This window comes from Haemaphysalis longicornis, unplaced genomic scaffold (assembly GCF_048455015.1).
Source record: "Haemaphysalis longicornis isolate Haplotype H1 unplaced genomic scaffold, Haemaphysalis longicornis Haplotype H1 scaffold_3, whole genome shotgun sequence".
Classification (NCBI taxonomy): domain Eukaryota; kingdom Metazoa; phylum Arthropoda; class Arachnida; order Ixodida; family Ixodidae; genus Haemaphysalis; species Haemaphysalis longicornis.
Window position 1 is genome coordinate 72,664,007 of NW_027526335.1, and position 20,766 is coordinate 72,684,772.

The following is a 20,766-nucleotide window of genomic DNA, read 5'->3' on the forward strand; positions in this document are numbered from 1 at the left end:
CTCTCTGATTCGTATCAAATGGTTTCGTCGGAGTGCCCCAGTTTCCATTTAAATTTACACAGGCTTGCTTACCATTTCATGTGCCTTCGTGCATCTGGAAGCCTCGACAGGTCTGCGTTGAAGAGGTATTTGTGTATGCCCAGCATGTATTCTTCCCAGTAAGTAAACCATGGTAGGCTCCGGACATCAACGTTGACTAACTGTAATAGAAGAGAGTGATACTAAGCATATCCTGTCGTTGTGCTCTCAACTGCCTGTAGTGAAAAGGTTTGGTTGGATGAATATATAATGATACCGTGCGTACAGGTAGAGACAACTGTGGACACGGAATGAAGCATTCAAGATGCAGTCATTCCATTGCGAACGGCTGCATAAAAATAAATAAATATAAACGGGCACATGCGTGCGCATGCGTGAGAGCGAGATGGTTATTGTTTGCTCTACTAGATGGTCTCAGAAGTGACGCGACATATAGACCGATGCGCAGCATAACAGCTAGGCTGGTAGTAATAGATGTAGAGCCTATAGCTAGATCACTCTCCAGGAAGAAAACTTGCGGGATAGTATTGTACCTGCTTGTCCGTCGGAGAGAGGTCGTTCTCAAGTGCCACCATGTTGTTCGATGGGAACAGCCAGCCATGAGTGGTGAAGTACTGGACAACATCCAGACTCTTGCGAGATTTATAATAGAGGGGCACGAACCTGCAATGTGGCGGCATTAAAGAAAACTGACTCGCCGGAAGTAGTTACTTGAATTTGCCGAAGTATATATTTGCCAAATTCTATAGTTCAAGCTGAAAGCAAGCTGAAACCTGTCTCTATTGGCTTCTTAAGGCTGCATAATTAATGTATAGCACTTGTTTATTGTCCAGCAGTCCGGTTCTTTCGTATACCAGCGCGGTATAAGAATGATTTCCAATGGCTGTGGTCACAATTAAGATAGGGGAAGGAGATCAGTCCAGGGGTGTGGATTGCAGATAGTGCATTCCTAAGAGAGAGCACTGAGATTACTATGCCTATATTGTCGCAACAGCTAGATGTGGGAGAACTCTTCAAATGTGTAAATATTCAAATTTTAAAATCTTGCTGAGATTGTGTTTTCCATTTGATTGCGTTCACAGCGCACTGTCGCAGCTAGAAATATCCAACTTGTATTCCTTCTGATATAAAAGTTTGCATAAAGCAATGAAGTTGGCTTGGACCCTGCAAAAGAGACACTCGCCTCATTTGAAACATGTTGAGAAACTTTAGTTTCTTCCTGACAACATCAGCCAAGTTTTAAGTGCAGAGTACTTTAGGGGGCCTGGCTTGTCGTCGTAGCTCGTTCGCTGTCACGCTAACTGGCCAATGCACTATTGGGAATCCCAGGTGCTGACTCCACTGTTGGGAATTTCACCGCTGACTCCACTGTTGGGAATCATGGTAGCGTGGTCGATGTGGGCCGAGGTTGGTGAAGTGCCGGGGCAGTCATGATGGGCAAGTTGACGAAGAAGAAAACTTTATATACAAGTATTTACATCTTGGTATGAGAGCGGGCAGTGCGCTCCTGCGCGCGCGAGATTAAATAGGCACATTGGGTCCCTTCCCCTTCACCCTTTTTCTCCGGCTGACGTCAGGAGGCACCAATCACGGAGGTCATGGCACTGATAGGAGCGCCACCACGCAAAACACACGCGCACACGCACGAGAGGCCCCTCCTCTCCGGGGCAGGTGAGCGCCAGGTTGCTCCCGCCGTGGCAATCCGCCGTGGTCAGAGCCTTCTTTTGTCCTGGCGATGTTGCACCACCACGAAGACGCCTTGCATCCCTCGGTGGTAATACTCTTCTAGTGGCCTATTGAAGACAACACGCCACAAAAGGGCATGACAATGAGGCGCGGGCACGCCGCCGAGGCTTGTTGTGCAGGGCGCCCAGCATTGCTTTTGTTAGCACCGCCGCTGGCCGGTTGGCGCTATGAGAAGCCACGAGGTCGCTGAAAGGCGCATAGTTCAAGTAGGCGCAAAGTTCACCACTGTGAATACGCCGGTTCGTGGCAAGTCGATGACGGAGGGTCAACGGCAGGTTTTCGGGGAATCAGCGTCGCAACAGCACCCCCGCCGCCAGACAATGCATCAGGATGACGAGCGGCTGATCGCGGCTCGGCTGGAATGATGCGGTTGGTCAGCAGGTCCATCCCGGGCTTGAGGCGCAGTTCTCCGAACTTCTGCTTTCTTCTGGTCTCCTCCGTGAACCCACAGAAGGCACGAACACAAGGCTCCTGCAGAAATGACTAACTCGGCAGGACAACCATTGTCGAACCACACTCGATGCGGAAAGCGCCCTCTGAACACCACTCGAAATGCCAGACCCTGATAACAAAACAAAACCAACCTGACTGCTAAAACATTACACTCCTTGAAACGATTCGAAGAGCTCATCTCGTGGCACAAGTTCAGAATCAGACCTCGATTTCAGGTGTTGTTAAAACAACAACTACAACAGTACCAAAGAATCATGAATGGGCTATAGGAGCTCTACGAGGCAGATGACGCAAACGAGCGAAGAAGCCAACAGGGCTCAAAAGGCATTCCCCTTTTTGCCCATGACCATTTGTCAGAATTACTCAGCTACAACTGCCGTAATTCGAGGCAACCGAGGCAACGCATGCCTTTCGCCACCGTCTACAGCACAAAAGTCAAAACTACGAGACCGATACGACGGTACAGCAAAACAAAGTATGACTTTACATGACTCTTTGAAGAACATAACATTTCGCTACACTCACGAAAATGAAACTTGTAATAACATGAAAACCCACAGGTACATGAACACTTATCTGAAAGATAACCTACAGATAGCTAGCTCAGAGAGCTCGGCTACGTCAATCAACAATAATCTGTAGCTTCCTTCTTTATACTGAACCATAAAATTGCGTTGGGCTCACCATTACGCAAGAGAACCAAACTGGCACATACAAATGCCTCAATATTCAAAACTGACCATAAACACGTAGTACTAAACGCAACTACTTCCGGTGTTTATATACAACAATTTCGTACACTCCATCAGGGTGAGACGAAAAATAACACTGACACGCAGGTTCCGCCTCCCTTACGTGGCGTTAAATCGAACACTAACCACTTCTCCAACCAACAACACAAAATTTTACGCTTACCTCACGCTCTGTTCGACCTCGAACAATAACTACTCCTCTAACGCTTAACAAAAGGTCTAACTACGCGGTGTTAGATCACGCACATGAACCACTTCTTCAATCGAAACACACAAAAGTTACGCTTACTTCCCGGTGAGTTCGATCACCAGCAATAACAACTTCTACAACGCCAAGCAAAAGTCTAACTACGCGGTGTTAGATCACGCACATGAACCACTTCTCGAACAAAACACAAAAGTCACGCTTACTTCTTGTGAGTTCGATCACAAACAATAACAACTTCTACAACGCCAAGCAAAATTCTAACTACACGGCTTTAAAGCACGACGATTGACACACTGCCAACCAAAAAAACAGACGCTTAACTTCCTCTGTCTTACGAAAACTCAATAAACACTTGACTGGCAATACAGAATCAGTAAAGTACGCAGTTTATGCACGCGCACGCGGATTCGTCTGAATCCTTGAAAACATCCTAGGCCCTCGTCAAAACAAACATTTCCGGGTGTGGCCTGCCGAAACGGTGCTGCCACTTAGGCCGACCGCCTGTGCTTATCTTTTGCAAAGTACACCTCACAGTGTACAGGGGAGGTCTTTGACACTGAGGGGGAAAATAGGCGCAACGCGTGCGGAGAGTACGGAAGTGAAGGGAACCCAGAAAAGAATGGGACGCCCGACCATGACGAACGCGTCGGCGGGGAACGCACTCTCCCCGAAACGTCCTCCCCCCAGCTCTCCGAGAATTCCTGCGGAACCCAGTCACCCCCTTCTGCCCTTCATAGTGCCCCTCGGCCTTCCCTCAGACGTCTGACCTTTCGTGTTGCTCTGCTGCTTCTGGCCATCTCAGCCTTGAATGCTGCAAAGTGAAAAGGCTCGCCTACTTTCTTTGCCTTTTTACGCTGACTGTTTTTCGGCCGCCTCCTTTTTCTTCTTTTGGGTATCGCGGCGCATTCGAGCGGCAATGCCCCGATCCCAGGCGACTTGCAGTCAAACGTGTGTGGCATGTTCTGGCTGCCCGGGCCCACCTGCGCGGCTACTGGTTCGGCTCGCGTTCGGCGATCCGCCGACGCAGTGGACTCGTTACTTCTTTGCGCGCCTACGGACTTAGGTCGCGCTTCGCGATCTGCCGACGCGGCCGACTCGCTACTTTCTGGCGCGGCTACGCAGTTAGCGCGCGCTTCGCGATCTGTCGACGCGGCCGACTCGCAACTTCTCTGCGCGCCTACGGACTTAGGTCGCGCTTCGCGATCTGCCGACGCAGTCGGTTCGCTACTTATGTGCGCGGCTACGGAATTAGCTCGCGCTTCGCGATCCGCCGACGCGGCCGACTCGCTACTACCCGGCGCGGCTACGGAGTTAGCTCGCGCTTCGCGATCTGCGGACGACGCCGGCTCGCTACTTTCCGACGCGGCTACGAAGTTAGCTCGCGTTTCACGATCTGCCGACGCGGTGGACTCGCGACTTCTTTGCGCGCCTACGGACTTAGGTCGCGCTTCACGGTCCGCCGACGCGGCCGACTCGCTACTAGTCTTAGCGACTACGGGCTCAAGCCGCTCTTCACGATCTCCCAACGCGATCAGACCGCTTCTATCTCGAGCGGGAACGCATACAGCTGGGGCATCGCGATCTGCCGACCCAATCAGCTCGCTACTAGTCTGAGCGACTACGGGCTCAAGCCGCTCTTCACGATCTCCCAACGCGATCAGACCGCTTCTATCTCGAGCGGCATCGCATACAGCTGGGGCATCGCGATCTGCCGAACCAATCGGCTCGCGTCTAGTCTGAGGAACCACGGGCTCAAGCAGCTCTTCACGATCTCCCAACGCGATCAGACCGCTTGTATCTCGAGCGGGAACGCATACAGCTGGGGCATCGGGATCTGCCGACCCGGTCGGCTCATCACTCTCCTGAGCGGCTACGGGTTCAGTCACTGCGCCTACTGCCTGTTGCATGGGCAGCTCTTCGAATAGCGCAAACTCCGTAAACTCGGAGAGTAACCACGCCTTAGAGCTCATCAGCCTTAGGCTGCAAACGGATACGCTAGAACACGGCTGGCTACCTTCTTCAGCTAGTTCAGCGGGTTTGTCTGGAAGTGGAACGAAAACTGCATATCGCACGTTTTCATGCGAAGGTTCCGTCACCAAACTCGCACTGTCCTCCTTGTTGTTAAAGACCCCGTCGCCGGATCTAGCAAGCACTGCCTTCCTGTTGATCGTGTCTGTCAGCTGCTCTATTTCTGCATTAAGAACTGCCAATTCGCGTTCACACTGAATACGCTGTTCTCGTTCAGTGGCTGCTCCGCGCCACACGCACAGACTCTCCATCCTCAGGTAGTGCTCGTGCTTACTTTGCTTGCGCTCTAGCTCCCTTAGCTTTTCGGCTAATACCCGTTCGATTCTTTCTAGAATATCCTCATGAGCCTCGTCGGCCTCCTCGACGCTCACCTCCTCTGCCTCCAGTAGCTTGAGGATCTGTTGTTTTCGTCTTTTTCGTTTCGTGGGGCCAACAGAAATACCCAACTCCTCGCAAATTTCGAGGAGGTCCCGCACTCTGAACTTGTCCATCGTGATACTGCACCCCGAATAGTTTATCCTCGCCTACTCGCTACAACGAAGTAGAAAGCAAAGTCAAAACCTAGAACGCACGACGCTGCGCAAGCAAGGTCTGGCAAAACGAGAGGTACAACTTCAGGCACTCACCCCACCAAGGTGCTGACGCTGGCCGATCCCGCCGAGCTGCCATCCACTATTGGGAATCCCAGGTGCTGACTCCACTGTTGGGAATTTCACCGCTGACTCCACTGTTGGGAATCATGGTAGCGTGGTCGATGTGGGCCGAGGTTGGTGAAGTGCCGGGGCAGTCATGATGGGCAAGTTGACGAAGAAGAAAACTTTATATACAAGTATTTACATCTTGGTATGAGAGCGGGCAGTGCGCTCCTGCGCGCGCGAGATTAAATAGGCACATTGGGTCCCTTCCCCTTCACCCTTTTTCTCCGGCTGACGTCAGGAGGCACCAATCACGGAGGTCATGGCACTGATAGGAGCGCCACCACGCAAAACACACGCGCACACGCACGAGAGGCCCCTCCTCTCCGGGGCAGGTGAGCGCCAGGTTGCTCCCGCCGTGGCAATCCGCCGTGGTCAGAGCCTTCTTTTGTCCTGGCGATGTTGCACCACCACGAAGACGCCTTGCATCCCTCGGTGGTAATACTCTTCTAGTGGCCTATTGAAGACAACACGCCACAAAAGGGCATGACAATGAGGCGCGGGCACGCCGCCGAGGCTTGTTGTGCAGGGCGCCCAGCATTGCTTTTGTTAGCACCGCCGCTGGCCGGTTGGCGCTTTGAGAAGCCACGAGGTCGCTGAAAGGTGCATAGTTCAAGTAGGCGCAAAGTTCACCACTGTGAATACGCCGGTTCGTGGCAAGTCGATGACGGAGGGTCAACGGCAGGTTTTCGGGGAATCAGCGTCGCAACAGCACTCACGCGGCGTAGCGGACCCAAACAATAGCCTCGGCCAACAGTTAACGGCATATACTCGAACAAGCGGTTTATTTAGTCATAACCATTCGAAACTTCTGAACCGCTGGCGCTTGTACTACATCTCCCCATTATCTAGCGCAAATAAAACTGCGGGTACTTGAGGCAAAATCTGTGTAATTAACCGGCACCTCCATGTCGATATAGTTAGGAATGCTTGTTGTATTGATTTTTACGATAGTAAGCGAAAAAAGTGGCCATGGAAGACAAAAAAAGACGTGTTCAAAACGGTGCAGTGAGGCTCCGGCACTTGCGAAATGAAAGGGACCCCATAAAGAACAGAACTCCCGCTCGTGCTGTTCCACGCAGAGGGCGCGGTAGCACTGCCAGGGCGGGAAATTCGAATTGCATTGGACAAAACCTCTGTTCAATTCATCAAGAGAGGAGTTAGACAGGGAAGAAAAGAGCTTTAGCAGTGGTAGCAATGAGCGGATAACGGAACCACAGACCCTCTGGCGGATTAATCACTGCACTGCACTTCTGACTACTTTCACGTTGGGTGGAACTTCTGTAATTTTCTCGCACATTACCATGTAATCTTTCGGAATCCCTTTGTTATGATTTCTGGAATATTTTCTGTCTTCAGCGCAACTACACGAACACCCAGGTGTATAACCTTGAACCCTTGACTGTTATTATTTATTTGTTTATTTGTTATTTATTTGTTATTTATTAATAACAAAATAAACAAAGATACAGAGCGTGCGCCTCGCGAGGAGCGCCCGGCGTTGTTAAAGCTTGCAACAACGTGAGGAGCTCACATGTTAGGTGGCACAGTTTTGGTGCGGGGTCATGTAGCCACCGTAGTAACGAGTAACGCGGCGTCACGCAGCCAAACAGGGGCTTCGAAAAGATCACCGCTACTCCTGGACGGGATCGAACCAAGATTCCTCGAGTTACCAAGACGATGCCAATCCCATTGCGCTACAGAGGCACGCGTTTCTCATATGTGAAGTGTTGGGATTGATCTTGCCGCGGAGGCCGCCGTTGCTAGGCCGCAAATACGCACACGGTAATATAAAATAACAAAACAAAACCTGGAACTAACCCATTATTTACTCGAAATAAGTCAAAACTAAATCTAGCTCCTCTTTATAGGCTTGATGACCATGATATGGTGATAATGACACTTAGCGGCTTCCCCCTTGTAACGGGGCGGCGTTGCACAGTACCCTTAGTCGTAACGCCGCTGTACAACCACAGCGCCATAAAAAAAAAAAAAAAACTTTATGGTATTTTTGTACTATTCTGACTTAGTTCGTATGTCTTCCTCTGCTCTTCTTCACCAACATCCCAACCTTCTTTTTCTTGTACCTGCTCGCGCACAAGCGTTTTTGTTCTCAAGCAACAGGCCCGGGCTTCAATATGCGATGCACTTCCCTTTGGTGTTATCAAGGAACATTTCCCTCGTGGTCTCCTGTTTCCTGTTTCTGTAGATATCTAAGGACTCCTTTGCGTCTATCCTCTTTCCCAGATCGCTGTCCCTGATTTTTCACTGTATTTTTTATTGCGCAGTTACAAACCTTGGCTTTCGACCTAGTAGTTTCAGGCCCAAGTCTCCAACACACGCGGGTAGGTAGCCGAGTCGCCAAAGGTTGACATTGTGCCGCAGCGGGCTATTGGTCACGCAAAATTTCGGGTAGCGTGTCAAGTTAGGCAGTGGGTATTGCACGACGACTTCCTGAATCCTAGCGGCCGCTTCGTCCCACGTGTGTTGCTGGAAGGCACTACTGGTGCAGTGGTAGACCCTCACGTGCTCCGGCCTGCACACACACATTCACACACAACCATGCGGCTATTTTCTTGCACGACCATAATAAACGTGTTCACATTTAACGTATCTAAGGGCACAGAGAGAAGTGAAAAAATGGCCAAGAGTCTGACTTCTGACTGCACAGGCGATAAAAAGGAGCGAAATAGGCCAGTCTTGACTTCAATGGACACGCACTTTATATCAAATCACAGCAAAGTTCAGCTGTCGTCTGGTCCACAGAATATATGTTCAGCTCTATTCGTGATCCAGACAACAGGGAGATATTCTGCTTTGAGCTACTGCTAAAAAGGCCCCGCTCGTTGGCCGCGAAAACATCACGCCCTGTTTTGCACCCGCACAAACATTCAGCTGTTCCACTGTGTGTTTGTGTGGAATTCTCTGTGGGAAGTAACGCAGCGCAAGAACCAATTCCTGTCACACTGGTGTTTTCCTGCTAACCCGGTCTCTGAATTTTTTTATTTTCCCCCGCTCATTTTGTTGATAAAGTGCACTTTAAATGTTGTCTCACGAACTGCCATGCTTCGTTGTGCCGCCATGCGAGAGAATGTCGTGGGTGTCATCGCGCTACCTGCGAGATGTTGTTTTAAAGACGATAGTCTTTTTTGGGCTACTTAAACCCAAAAATTTTGGTCTGTCTGTATGCAACTCGATTCAGCCACCTGGCCAAAGTGATATTGCTATTGCGCAATAGTCTTATATACTCACAGCCAAATGTAAACGTCTAAGCCCGGTTTATATGTTCATACTTGTAAACTTTGTTGAACAAGAACAATACATTACGCAAATATAAGACAGGAAATTAGTACACAATGAATATTTACAATGTTCTTTTATTAAAAAAATCACGGATGCTTGGTTTTTCGCTAACAAATGATATTCTACATCTACTGCAGAAAACCGCCGCCTCCTGGCGGCATATGAAAAATCACGCGGCAACAGCAACGAAAGGTTCCACTAGCTAGATTCCACGTTCTGCTTGGAACGCACGTGGAGCACGGCCACGCGGTTCTATAAACCTTGTAGTCGGCCGCCTCCATTCACGCGCGTCTCCGCCGTACTGCAGCGCTGGCATCGAGGAACCCGGCCTGTAGCAGTGGAACGCAGTAAATTCAAATCGCCTTGCGCAAACCTTTAGTGTGTTTACCTTGGGATGAGCGCGACGGTACAGGAACAGCATGAGAGGTGAGCGGGAAAGCAAAGGGGGGCATTTCCTTGGCAAATGTCTACAAAGACTATCGTCTTTTGACGACATTTGCAACGAAAGGAGCAGATACGCGGCCAATTTTTTCCTTTTATTTTGTTCACAGCAGGTTCACAATGGACTATTTGAGCACGGTTATAAGAAGACGTCTGTTAAAAGACTTAGTCGATGTGGTTTTTCCTCTGCCACTGTTATAGGAGTGCTTTCGCTGGTGGCCCAGGGCACAATGTGCCCAAACTTGTCAAAAAGATGTGGGTACCGCCGGGCGTAGAGAATTTCTTCCTTGAACTCCACGCAGGCAGTTTACAGGTCAAGGTGTGGATGGAAGAGAGGGGATTGTTCGTGCCTGGCGCAGATTTTTCGCCGTGCAAGAAGCCGTAGGCGATCGTGCACACGTTCATAGACTGCCGGGACGCTGTGCTCTACCGGGACGTCCTTCAACGCACGCTGCAGGACCTCCCGATAGATGCACTCGGAATCCGGTCTCTCCCAGTTGCGAGTAATGAATACCCCTATGACCTAATCATGCTTGTGGAGACATCATCTGGCGGTCTCGTATGGCCGTTAGAAACAGTGACGCAAAGGCGCGGTAGGTTCAAGACTACTTTGTGGAAGGTATTCCGAAGATCCGCGATGTGATGAAAAAGGAAAACAGTGTTGAAGGGCTGTTGACTTTGTTAAGTGCGTTGATGAAGATGAAAGGCACTGGTTCGTCGGGTAGCAGCAGGCTCCGTGGGCGTTGTTTGTACAGTTGCGTATTGTTTTTATCACGCCTTGTGCAGCAATATAGTTCTTCGCTGGCTGTTGGCTTTTATATTGCGTGTTAATTGTCGCGTGTGAGTTTGACTGAATTTTTTATGCATTAAAAATATTCTGTGATGCAGGAGTAGAGTCTCTGGATGTCTCGGGTTAAAGCGTTAACGGCCTGGGTTCGAGGTCCAACAGTACTGAAGTTTTTTTTTTCGAAGTAAATTTTCTACTGTAAAACGTTCTCTTAAGTCAAGTCTGCGCATTGATTTCGTAAATAAGGGCGGTTTGATATCGTTTAGGTCGGTTCGGATGATTAAGGCTCATCTGAAGCATGGTACGGTTTACAGAATAAAGCTGAGCATTACCCTGTGGTAAGGTTCACAGAATAATGCAGCAGATTATCCCGTGGTCTGTTCCACAGAATAGGCACTGCCTTTTACGCGCAAGCTAAGTGGCCCCTCGGTGAAATTGGCGTAACCGTGTCTGAAGCCTCCCATATTTTCAATTTGTATAGTACGTCAAGCTGCAGACACCAGCTTAAGTCATATGATATCAAACCGAAACGTTAGTCCTAAGCTCCGGCGCACACCGTAGAGTTTTTTTTAAAATTGCGATAGTATGCCCTTTGGCATACTTTAGAGAGTCCTAAAGATGCAGATTCGCACCAGTTTCCCTGAGGAAGTCCAAAAGAGAGTGGTAGTGTGGTCCCCACAGCCATCCGTGCAGATCGGGAGGTCTCCAAGGATGCAGGTCTGTGACGCGAAGGTGTCGTGATCTCGCTGCAGACAGGGAAGGGCACGTCCATAACAAGTGATTAGTGTCAGCGTCTCCGGCAGCAGCCGTGCAGAAGGGGCAGTTGTTGGTAAACGGGGCATGGTGTCGCGGTGGACACGCCTGAATTACCGCTTGAAAGAGGGCCACCCCAACTGTAAGTATACGCAGCAGGACCTCCTCCCGCCAGGGAGTGGACCCAGTGGGCAGGTCCGTTCCACACGGTGAGATGAGAGCGTGTGTGGAGCTACGCAGAACTTCCTTTCGTTGAACAAATTGGTCATGTAGGTCACTTGTCAGCAAGGGCAGCGGTTGCGGAACAGAACTAAAGTGACAGGAACTATCCGCCGTAATGTGAGCGGTGAGGGTATTACACCAAAACCACTACAGTCAGAGACGGCAGGGGTAGGTGTCCAGTATTTTATGAATGTCTCTCGAGACAAACGAGTTGGAGGCTGCGCGGCGCAAATCGTATATAGCCGCCGTTGAATTCGTGTACAGGTAGACAGTAGAACTTTTAGGGGCTTGAAGAAGGGCCGGCATTAGCGCGTGCACTGTCCGTCCCGGATGGCTGTAAGCTCCGCCTGCATAGAAGGTAAGATGCGGAGTGTTTCATAAAGGCAGGTTTGGTTCACTTCTGAATGAGAGGGACATTTCATCGCTGTATTTACTATGCTGTCTTGGGCACCAGCGTCCACAAGTGCCTCTACAACCTGGGGCTGGTTCGCATTCGCCAATACTGGTATGCCCGAGGAATGTGCATCTGCCTTTCCGGTCGATCTAATGTGGAGTCGGGTCATCGGCCGGTCGTCGGTCACTTGATGGCACAGGCAGGGCGGCCTATGTACAGGTTGTACTGATAAAACGGGTATTGAGCGGCCCATGTAGATCGCCAATGCCGCTGCCTCAGCAACAAAATTGTTTGTGCATACGGGAGGGACGGCGTTGATGTACAAGCTCATCCATGGTGTTGAGTTGAGCTTCTGCCCGAAGAGATGGTATAGGTGTTATTTGAGGAAGGCAGATAGCTGATCGTCCGCAGCGCAGCTCTGTTGATTGCTTCAGGTCGGGCCCATTCCGCCTGGGTCATGGGCTGGAATTGAGCCTGATAGACAAGTCGAGGCGGAAATGTCGACCGCACCAAGAGTCGGGCCCTTTTGAAGCAGGAGCCTCCAGACGTGCGAAATGCTTCGGATAAGATGTAGCATTTGACCTGTAGCATTTCATCGGAGCCAGGGGGCAGCTGACCCAGACGATCAAATCTCCTATCCCAGCACGCGAAGAAAGGGGGCAGTGCGCACAGGGTAGCCGGGGAGTTGTAGTACGATCAAGGACATCCCCAGTCGATGACGGCCACATGCACTAGCCACGGACAGAATGGCTGTCTTTTCGACTGAAAGCGAAATACCAGCGTATTCACACCACTTCTGCGTGTCAGTTAAAGCTTGTTGCAGGCACGCTGTTTGCCGAGACGGATCTGGATGAACAGTCCGTACCGTAATATCGTAAGCGTACACGAGAAAGTGCAGGTTGATATGTAGTCAAGATGCCAGGCAAGTGGCAGCATAAGTATACATTAAAGAGGAAGGGGGAAATCACCGATCCCTGAGGCACTCCACGGACGAGCGTAAAACTGCCATGGTGTAATTAGTGTAACTAGCCCCACCAATTCATTCTGAAAATAATCTTTTATACTCGGGTACAACTTAGGAACGACAACGAAAATTGCCCCTGCGCTTCATCTCTGCAACCGGCTGTTATTCCGCGTGGAGGAAAAAGCGCCTTACTGCGAGTTCTTTGAACATGCCACGAGTATATATAGTTTCCATGATTTCTCGCACGTAACCTGCTTTTAAGTTCCTGCAGCAACTGCAAAAAAACTAGGTGTGAAAAAGAACACGATGTTACGCATTAGGCGCAGTCTCGTTTCAGAACGCGCGCGCGCGTTGGCATACGGATTCGTTGCTTTGGCGGATTGATACACTACATGAGCTGTTGCCGTTCTTAACTTATACCCGGATACACTAAAAAAGGTCCGGGTGAAAGAGCGGACTTTTTCCGGGACAAGCGGGATTTGGAGAACTTCAAGGATGGCTCTGTGGCTGACGTTGTCATATGCTTTGTGAATGTCCATGGCAAGCAACGTTCGCACTTTGTGGGATCGGCCGCCAAGTAGCACCATTGACGATAAATGTTCGAGACCATCCCCTGTCCCCAGTCGAGGACTGAGCTCAATCTGTGCCGGGTGGTACCACCGGAGAGTGTCCATCCACCACTGAAGTCGCGTCGCCAGCATTCGCTCCAACAGTTTACACAAAGTGCAGGTTAACGCGATTGGGCGCAAATTGGGGAGATGGTGAGGTGGTTTGCCTTGCTTCGGTATACACTCTAAGCTGGGTAACCCTTAATAGAGGTATACATTTTCGAATTTTTGTAACCTATAATTTATAAGGTACAAATGTAACCTATATCTTCGTAACCTTTATATACGTATACACGTAAGGGTTACGCAGTTATGGGTTACTTTTCAGCTTTCAGCATGTATACCTTTATATAAGTTACATCTACCGCCGTCCAAGGCCACACAAATTGGAAGGTGTGATGTTGCGCGCCAGGCGCGCTTTTGCCGGCGCCGCTGTGGCGACACCTCGAAGGCGCCTTTCCCGCGTGGTAAACAAACATCGCGTTAGTGGAAGATATGTGCGACCATGCTGTCCATTGCGTCGTCTAAACTTTTGCGTCGGGTGTCTTTTCTTCGTTCCTTCAACAAACTGCCGGCCACACGGCTGGGGCTAAAAGAGAAGTTACTTTTATAATTCCTAAAACAGCAGTGCCAAAAAGCTTGAAAATGTTCTCTTAATATATATGCATTGCATTACCTGTTCGATAATCGTTACCCAGGTTGTCACCCAAAAATCTTCGTGAGTATTGGCAACGCTTAAGTCTTATAAACAGGCATAACTAAATTTGATGTTTGCATCAGCTTTGTGCCGTTTAAGAAACCAGTATCAATATCAAACATGCATGATAGGTCTTTTGGTAAATTGAGCTTTAGCTAAACAACATTAGGCTTTAGTGAAACCAAGCTTGAGTGGAAACATGCACTTGATAGCATACTTCAAAAGGACGCCAAAGTTATGATAACATAGCCTTAAGCCAAAAATTCTTGTCTGACAACCTAGGCCATGATTATCGAAAGAGAATGGCAGTACATGCACACATATTTGCGCATTTAACAGGAGCACATTTCCAGAAGTTTGGCATCAGTAGTTTTGAACATGGACATTTATTATTATGAAACACCTGTGGGCTATTTATTAAAAAGCAAAGCTGCGAACCACCCCAATGTTATTATCGTTCCTTAATGAGTATTACACGAGTGCGGATTCCTGGGCGAATTGGTGTTTCCTATGTTGCTGTAGACTTCCAGGTAAAATTCGGTTTATTCATATATCCTTATTAAACCTATTTAATAAATTTTGAGTGAACAGCTTCCCAAACATGGCCAAATATACAAATTCTTTACCTCAATATTTGCACGGATGTATGCAAAGCATTTCAAATTGTTTGGATACTGCCATTGAACAATTTCAGACGAATTCGAGCTTGAGCTACATTTATAAGATGGTTCTCAGGGGTGCACTTTCCCAGTACAGCGTTCTTGTCATGGTTCCCCACAGAAAAAAACACAGAATGTGGGAAAGTAGAAAGAACATTTATTACAAATTCACTTTTTCATACAAAGCAGTGTCTATGGCTATTTTCCCTATATTCTCCGTTTCACTCGGTCTAATTTTACACTTGGAGTTCACTCGTCTTTACGAATCCATATTTACACTTCCCTCTTAGGTTCCTCTTTACAGTTTCACCTGAGTTGTGATTCCCACGCCAAATTATCGTTTTTTATGCAGCACTAACAAGTTTCTAGGCCGATTGCAATCTGTCTTTTGGACAAACTTTAAATGGTACCTATATTTTCCTGCATGAAAAAAGGCGCTTGGAAAAATTCAGAGATAAGCTTCGCAATTTACATAGTACACAAGCAGGCACAAAATCAGGGCACGCTGAAGATTTCCCGCGGTCATCTTGTTCCCTGCTGCCGCAGATGTAGGCATATATGTGAGGGGCCGTCACTTGGATTTACCCACCTTGAAGAGCCATCTACAGAAAATTTCAGAAAAAGAAAAAATCCAGTGCAACCATAAGCCCCTCACACCAAACCACAGGCATTTGAAGTACGAAAAATATATTGCACGGAAATGAAGACGGACACCAGAGACTGAAATGAAAGGCCAGACCAGAGGAGTGATTTACGGCCTTTCCTAATAATTTCACATCATTTCAGCAATCGCTACACAGAGTAATTTGGCCGCATTGTTCAGAACAACGCGAAGCCACTGTAGTCATACCGGCCAACCTTCCCGAATTTTAATCGTGCCGTGTTCCAGTTTATCTCGCGAAATGTTTCTGCATGCTCACCCAGAACAGGCAGAAACTTTGGGTTACGAGATAAACTGACATACATTTGCAAAAGAGAAAACAAAAACGGTTCCGCGCCTTCATGTGGAATCACTAGTACACGCAACAGGGCGAACGTCGCACTAAACCCAGGAAACGTGCTTTCACGGTGCTGACGCCACCTGCGTCACATTTTTGGCTGTACTTAAACATCCTCCTCCCCCCCCCCCCCTTGTACGGGAAGTTTCATTTTGAACAAGGATCCCACGTGGAAGCCGAAACGTTTTTCATATAAGTAAAGTGTTCTTATCGGTGGTTTCTTCCTCGGCTATCAGTAAAAAGGAATCGCCAACTTACATTTTTTCTTCGTCCAGATGTGTTGTGGGAGAGGATACGTATAGAACTTGCACCGATCTTCAAGTGGCATTCCCAGGAGGTCTGTACCTGTAATGACTCGAAGGGTTATTTGGGTTAAAATGTAATAGGCTTTAGAGCTGGGCAGTTGGTATACATTTATAATGAAAGAACACCTCAAACTTGACAAGACGAAGAAAAGAACACAGCACAAGCACTCACTGACAACTGGAGATTTCTTACAGAGCTATTTTAGAAAAAGGGTTCTTGTTGGCTCTGCAAAACCACGCATCTTATAGAATAGCTAGAGTTGCTGAAACACTACAAAGCTCCATGCTGAGGAAATCGTTATGTGAATCCATAACGTTCATGTAGTGACGAACTGATAGAAAGAGTCACTAAACATAAGGCAAAATAAGATACGAAATATAACATCATAACACTTTAAGAAAGGCCTCGCATTTTTACAAGTGAATCATTATTTTGTCTGTGCAGGCCTGGGTGCCATCTTTACAAAGAACATTGGAATGAATGTGTTTTAGTTATTGCATTTTCATACCGTTGTTTCCGCTGAAATCAGACTTCATTTCATTTCAACTTGTGTCATGCGCAGGGGAGTCCTGGTTGTCATCTCAAGGAACACTGCCTGCAAAAAAAAAAAAACAGTAGTGCCGATAAGTCATAGCATAGGTAGCCAGATGCAACCACACTTTTTGAACAGCCAGGATCCGATGTTGGTGCAGAACCCATTTTTACACCTGCACCTGTCTCTGTGTAATTCGTCACAATTTCTGTATCATCAAAAAACAACAATCAAGCAGCCTGCATGCTGGCTCATACATACCACCATTCTGTAAAGTCGCTTTATTGCACTACACTAGGATCACGCGAGACAATCATTTGCCCTGCAATACCACGCGAAAAAATAAACGACTGATTTGTGCGAATGAGAATAATAAACCACTGAACATGGTGGAAATGGCCCGCTGTCTCGAAATGACTACACCAAATTTACCCACTCAAGGAAAAGAATGAAAAAAATGAAGAGTGTTGTACATACGAAAACATTTTATTGTGCCGTAAGGCAAACTTTCACCAAAAAGAGGCTTGTGCTGGACAAAAGTGAGTTTAGAAATTTCGGGCAGCATTTAGTGGACTACTTTTCTGCAGCACACACCTTGTGTTTATCCGGATATATTACTACAAGACCAATAAAATGGACACCATTCCGAATATATGGAGCGAGAAAAATGAACATTTCCCGACGACTGAAACAAAATGATAATACCCATAGAATAGCGCGATAATATAAGACTTTAATGGGAAAAAATTCAATTATTCAAACAGAGCTACCTGACAATTACATGGGCCAATAACTCGTCAAGTGCGCCCGATGCAGCGAACAGCGTAAACAAAACGCTCAACACATGACGAAGGCGCGCAAACAGAGCAGAAAGCAGGTCACGGTTATTTGTGCTTTCCCGATCGTCCGCTCTAGACTGATGCAACGAACGCAAGCCCGTGATTTCATTCAATTGCCGTCGCGGACAACCGAAAACGTCCAGCAAAGCAACCAGTCAGGTAACGAAAATCCCTCTCGAATGCTGCAATTTCAAATTCAAAAGCCCCCAGCGAAAACATACATCCAATGAAAACACGGAAACCGTTACGGGAATATACTTACCGAGTTCGCTTTCACTGGCGCCGGGGCATTGGTCCCACATGCGAACTTGATGCTGGTCGTAGAACAACGGCCCGTGTAGCGCTGCCAGTCACAAATGGGCTCGCCGCAGCCTCCGCGACTCACGCCGACAAATAAGTCTTGTAACAGCAATCCTCGCTTCATCGTAGGGGTATCACAGCGGTTAAAAGGTTCGAGTGGCGCGAATCGCGGCCACCGGGCCTGCCGGCGCCGCCATTTCTCTATATCCCGTCATGCAACGGAGAAATCAACGGCCGCCGGGAGAGAAGGCACGACGAGCATCTCTTAGAGGTTACAGGGCGTTTTATAGGTTACAACGTAGAGGTTACATGTCAGATTTTGTTGATGTAACCTATAAATCATTATTGTAACCTATAAATCGCTTTTAACCTCACGCTTGTAACCCTTAGAACGGACTGGGATAAAGAAAACATCAAAATGAATCCATTGTAACCTTTATTTTATAGGTTACTTCCGTTTAGAAGTTACATTATGGGTTACCAAGATTAGAGTGTAGGAACGAAATCTGCCTGGAGCCATGATTCTGGTATTTGGCCCGAGAGCCACACCTCGTTAATGGAATCGAGGAGACGGCTGAGGGCCGGATCGTATAAACCTCATACGTAGCACCTTCTGGGCCGGGAGGCGTCCGGTGGCGCCTGGTCAATCGCAGCCAAGAACTCTGCCATGGTGAAAGCCGATTGTTTTCCACTGACTGCGCCATCAGAAGGAGCCGTACCGAAGCGGCGCGGCAGAGGAAACGTTCACGGGCTGCTAGCAGGAAGAGTGTCAAATGCAGGGTAGAAGGCGCGGAGCACATCGATGACAAATTGGTCGGGAATCTTGCCTGATGCCAGGCACGCACTGGGCTGCCGTATCCGGAGTGCGGCCATTTGATTCCATTGCCGGAAAAAGATGCTGTGGTGAAGAAGGGCCGAAAGACTCACACCAGCTAAGCCATCTTTGCCGTGAAAGACGTTTCTCATGTCGTCTGGCCGCCCCGGACAGTCGTTGCAAACGTATTTTGGCCGATACACACGAGGGATCTCGCGAGGCAGCCACTGCAGCCTGTTTGCGCTGGACGCACAGCTGCAAGAGTCGGAGGTCAGTATTCGGCCGGGACTCCTCTACCCACGTCTTCTGAGAGGCGCTGCTCATCGCTTGTTTAACTACAGTGGTGGAGTCCGGGCTGCGCGCCGTCATGGTTGCATTGATGTTGCACCGGAACTCATCCCAGTTTACTACTGCGTAGCTTCGCTGAAGCCGACGCGCCGAGTTCGGAGCGATGCAAAGCATGATAGGGTGATGATCACTACCACAGAAGTCGGCCTCCCGCAGCCAAGATACCACATTACGCTCAAGCCACCAGGTTAAATCGGGTGAGTAGGGCGGCACCCGTGGATGAGTGAATCGTCGCGTATGACATGATATACCGTTTAATATAGTACGGAGTGAGCAAATTGAAGTGTTCAAGTAGCACACGACCGCGTTGGTGTTGTTATAGCGGCAGGTTGGCACATACCCGGCGATGGAATATTGGCAAACGCTTTGTAAAAAGAATGTGTGCTGCTGCGACGTGCGCTGCAGGCGCTGATGGGGCATGCATCGATAAATAATTAAATCGATGAATTACTTACAGCGCGAGCAGTGGGAGGATAGACTAAAATAAATGGGCACTACTTTGAATCCTGTATGCGTGCTCTGAAGTCTACCAAAATGTTACACACACGCAGAGTAGCAGTTACACAATGGGGTACTGCACAACGTTTCAGAAGCACGCACGTATTCAGCTTTCGCGCGATATTCCGTAGTTGGCGCTGCCAAACAGTCTCATCAAAGCAGTTTTAAAGTTAACCGTGACTATAACTTTTCCGATTTGCAAGGGCATTTCGTGGCAGCACCGGTACTTCTTTATTAGGTTTATAGGCATATGGCTGCAAGCCGTGGTCATGCAGTTCCCTCACCTGAGGGGCAGAAGCAGCGGTATATACGCCTCGAGCTTCGCGATCACTGCGCCGCCTGCCGCCGCTTCTCCGCGGCGTTGACGGGATTTGCGCTGCGTGACTGATAGGGGCTCGTGCAGTGTTTTGGTTCTATTTCGCTTCTTTTCGCCTTTCCGCGCCCTAAAAAAAACTTGTTATGGTGACGACTATAGGCAAAGAGTACGTTTAGGTCACTTAAAAAGCAGCTGCGTCTTCGTAGAATACGCGATCGCCTGCAAGAGCTACCCGGGGACGCAGTTCTGCGCACTTCGTCGCCGCTGTTCCGGGCGTCGGCGACGGCAGCAACATATCACCCATGTCACCTCCAAAACATCGGGCACAAATGAATTCTACTGACGCCTCGTTTAGACCTGATACTGGCACAATGAGAGGTTGGCTTCATTTTGCATCGTGGACAACGAATGCGGCTTCGTTTCGCATATATACGCCGCAGAAAAATATGTTTCGGGGATGTGATTACCCAATCCCGGACAATAACTTATGCCTTTTATAAGAATATAAACCATGCGAAAATGTAAAGTATATTCCAAGCCTGTGCGTCGTTAAATATGTGCCCACACACGCCATATAGCAGGAACCAAGGAAATGAAACCACAGAAAAATAAATGCTGTGCCAATGCGGAATTTAGAAACATAATAGCTCTAACGGAAATGAAAAAAAAAAACTGTGCAGCTTCTGGCATGCTAAAGACGTTCGTCTAAGCTTAAGCCAGGTAGGTTTCACTAGAACAACTACACGCGAAATGCACTGCTTTTTTCGCGAGACATCGGCGGGGGGTGGGGGAGGGGGGGGAGGGGAGGGGAACGCTGTGTGCACAAATGCGGAGCGGAATCAAGCAATGAACGGTTTAGTAATCCCACACACAAATCTCGCGTTCACTTCCCTTTTGTTTTTCTGCTTCAACGAAGAGCTGATCGTACGGCGGACGCATTTTTGGAAGTATACAGGGTAGGCTGTTCAACAATTAAGCGATGAAAGGTGTCGTTGGAAGAGTGGGCTATGTGATAAGACCCTCTGATTTCAGTTTCTGCTTTATTTTTCAGGCTCCCTGTGCAATA

The 20,766-nt window shown here is 48.5% G+C and overlaps 1 protein-coding gene and 1 long non-coding RNA gene across 3 annotated transcripts in view; both read right to left on the reverse strand.

Moving 5' to 3' along the window:
• Positions 1-20,766, reverse strand: part of LOC144174621 (fatty acyl-CoA reductase 1-like) — a 54,833-nt gene that overhangs the window by 1,942 nt on the left and 32,125 nt on the right. Inside the window, exons 10-12 of one of the 2 annotated variants that reach the window (XM_077703397.1) lie at positions 8,218-8,457; positions 573-702; positions 73-200 (exon numbers count right to left, since the gene is read on the reverse strand). In XM_077703397.1, coding sequence (XP_077559523.1) covers positions 73-200; positions 573-702; positions 8,218-8,457 — 498 coding nt within the window. Of the gene's footprint in view, positions 1-72; positions 201-572; positions 703-8,217; positions 8,458-20,766 lie in introns of those variants that run through there. The other variant, XM_077703398.1, reaches the window with a different exon arrangement.
• LOC144173293 (uncharacterized) lies at positions 14,916-16,593 on the reverse strand. The gene is made up of 3 exons (XR_013323218.1): positions 16,562-16,593; positions 16,006-16,092; positions 14,916-15,351 (listed from the first exon to the last, which is right to left on the reverse strand). It is a non-coding gene; the product is annotated as an uncharacterized LOC144173293 (long non-coding RNA).